The sequence below is a fragment of the Pundamilia nyererei genome, unplaced genomic scaffold (assembly GCF_000239375.1).
Source record: "Pundamilia nyererei isolate P.nyererei 1_Seehausen unplaced genomic scaffold, PunNye1.0 scaffold00245, whole genome shotgun sequence".
Taxonomy (NCBI): Eukaryota; Metazoa; Chordata; class Actinopteri; order Cichliformes; family Cichlidae; genus Pundamilia; species Pundamilia nyererei.
The window spans coordinates 796,747-799,154 of NW_005187646.1; the positions used below are offsets into that span (position 1 = coordinate 796,747).

The 2,408-nt window shown below is 41.8% G+C and overlaps 1 protein-coding gene across 3 annotated transcripts in view; it reads right to left on the reverse strand.

Moving 5' to 3' along the window:
- The window catches only part of LOC102192658 (striated muscle preferentially expressed protein kinase-like), a 59,832-nt gene that overhangs the window by 49,137 nt on the left and 8,287 nt on the right, over nt 1–2,408 (reverse strand). The window contains exon 1 of one of the 3 annotated variants that reach the window (XM_013915021.1): nt 1,108–1,210. The exons of the other annotated variants lie outside the window; for them this stretch is intronic. Within the exon in view, the coding sequence (XP_013770475.1) occupies nt 1,108–1,195 (88 nt within the window). The 5' untranslated portion in view covers nt 1,196–1,210. Of the gene's footprint in view, nt 1–1,107; nt 1,211–2,408 lie in introns of those variants that run through there. 3 annotated transcript variants of the gene reach the window in all.

The following is a 2,408-nucleotide window of genomic DNA, read 5'->3' on the forward strand; positions in this document are numbered from 1 at the left end:
GTTGGAGTTTATGAAGGGACCTTTTAGGGAGACCAAATAGGAGGGAATTACAGTAATCAATTATGAAGAATTCTCACAAGAGATCTTTATATGCTGCCAGATAAACAAACAAAAAACCTTCAGGAGCTACAGGATGATGATTCAGTTCAGTTTGTGAGGTACTTTGGAAATCCCAAATGACAGTGGCCAGCATTGACAGTCACAGTGAAACCTGATCCTACCACCTAATCCTGACCAAATCCCTGAGGGTTACTGTGAATGACTGTGTACCAGCAGGCTGGAACACAGCATTCGCCAGACCAGAGGCTAAACAGCGCAAGCTTTACCCTCACATATTGCCTCAGCTGCCTCGTGAGACCAGAGAAACTAATTAATTGTCCCACATCCTTAATCCACTTGAACAAAATGTTTAGAGAATGTGAAATCATCAAGGAGCGACAGATTATTTCTGCTCCAGTATGGCAGTTTAATCCATACAAGAGGTCCGGGTCGAATGCCATGCTGTATATGGCTACCGAGGCATTGAGTTAGGAGACATTAGGTTTAATGTTTGCCCACAAACTTAACATCAACAACAACTAAAAGCACATAGGTAAGATTTCCATAAAAGTGCTGACTTAAAACATACATTTCAGGTATTTCCATGTTCATGTTAATCCTGTATAAGACTGTATATGCACAGAAACCTTTAAAAGCAACAGGAAATGCTCAGATTTAGCTGGTGATCATTCTGTGAGTCCAATTTTAATTTGTGCTTTTTTGACATCAAATCTAAACCAGTTAAAATTCAAAGAAAATCAGTTTATAGGCAACTGCTATATTAATAATTTCACAAAACAGGATTGGTGTACCTTGAAGTAAAGCCTGCAGTACAAACCATTATCCTTCAAAGACACAACAGAGACACACTGAATCCAATTAAGCAGGAACAATAGCGGCCTCAAGTGTATTGCCTTGTTTTCATTTCCATTACAGCTGTTCCACTTAGTTGAGTATGCACACTATAACTCCCTGCAATAATATGATCATTCTCTTACTTCAGCACCACAAAAATAAGATTTTTTTGGTCGTAGTACATCGTTTGTGTTGATGCCATCTCCCACTCACCTCTTTGTTTCTTGCTTCTCGGCCCACTCACACCTTCCCTAAAGCTCCTCAAAGCTTTTCGTGCATCGAGTAGCTCCTTCCTGGACATGGCTCGTGTTTTTCTCTTGTAAAATCCTTTAAAAACCCAACCAGATGGCTACTCCTGCCCAAAATAATTTCTTCCAGCACAAGCTCTTTTCTATTAAAACCTTGCTGAGAACATAGGAACTTCCCAAATTTTTCCAAAAGGCCTTCATTTCTCAGAATCGTCTTTTTCTTATAAAGATGCCTCAAAATGGCTTCTTCTCTAGCATGAAATGGGGAAGTGGTCCTGCAACGATGCACCACCTTAAGATAGCTGCTAAACCTCCAAACTTTGTCATGTTCAGCCCATACCCCTCTCCCTGTACCCCCTGAAGTCCTAACGTTGACTGCCAACTTCAGTGGTCTATTTCAAGTCCTGCATAGTTCACCCCTTACAGTTGTACTTTCCCTCTGCACCCCCTTTCACAGCACTTGCCCACCCTTGGTTATAGCAGGAGATTAAACACACGGCAACACAGAACGACCTTTCCTGTCCTCTGTGAGTCGCTCTGTTTGGACCACGGGCAGTTTTGAAACTCTAGTGCATGGCAGATATGTTGTAATGCACCATTAATGATATAGTATAACACCTCATGCATTATGGGACAATGAGACAGTTACGGGGAGGATTGCCGAAGAGTGGCGGCCCTATTTCAGACAGCTATGTGCTCATGAACCTTGATGCTAGAGGTTTTTATAACACTGTAGCCTTGTCCCACTTAAAGATGAAGTTTAAACTGAACTCTGTGGCCGGATGGAAAGATTAACACAAGTATATGAGTGACTGTGGAATTCAGTGACATTGCTGTTTCCTGAATAAGAATAACAAACCTGATCACGGTGTTATTGTTAGTCTTGTACAGCAGGACTGAACCTTCTGTGACTATACCTTCCATACCACCGTGACTGGCTTTTATATTGGTTGGAGCTCCACTTTGTACATCTTTCAAACATTTTAACTGATCATCTGCATCCAGAAAGAAATTGTTTAAATCACCGTGTGTGACTGAGCCGATGATTTTTCACCTGGCTGTATAGACAACATGTCTTTGTTGTTCGGTCATCATCTATGGCAGGGCTGCCCAATCCCAGTCCTCGAGAGCTACTATCCTGCAGCTTTTAGATGCATCCCTACTCCAACACAGCTGAATCAAATGGTTTGATTACCTCTTCAGCATGCCATCATGTTTGGCAAAGGCCTGATAACAAGCCATTCATTTGATTCGGGTGTGTGGGAA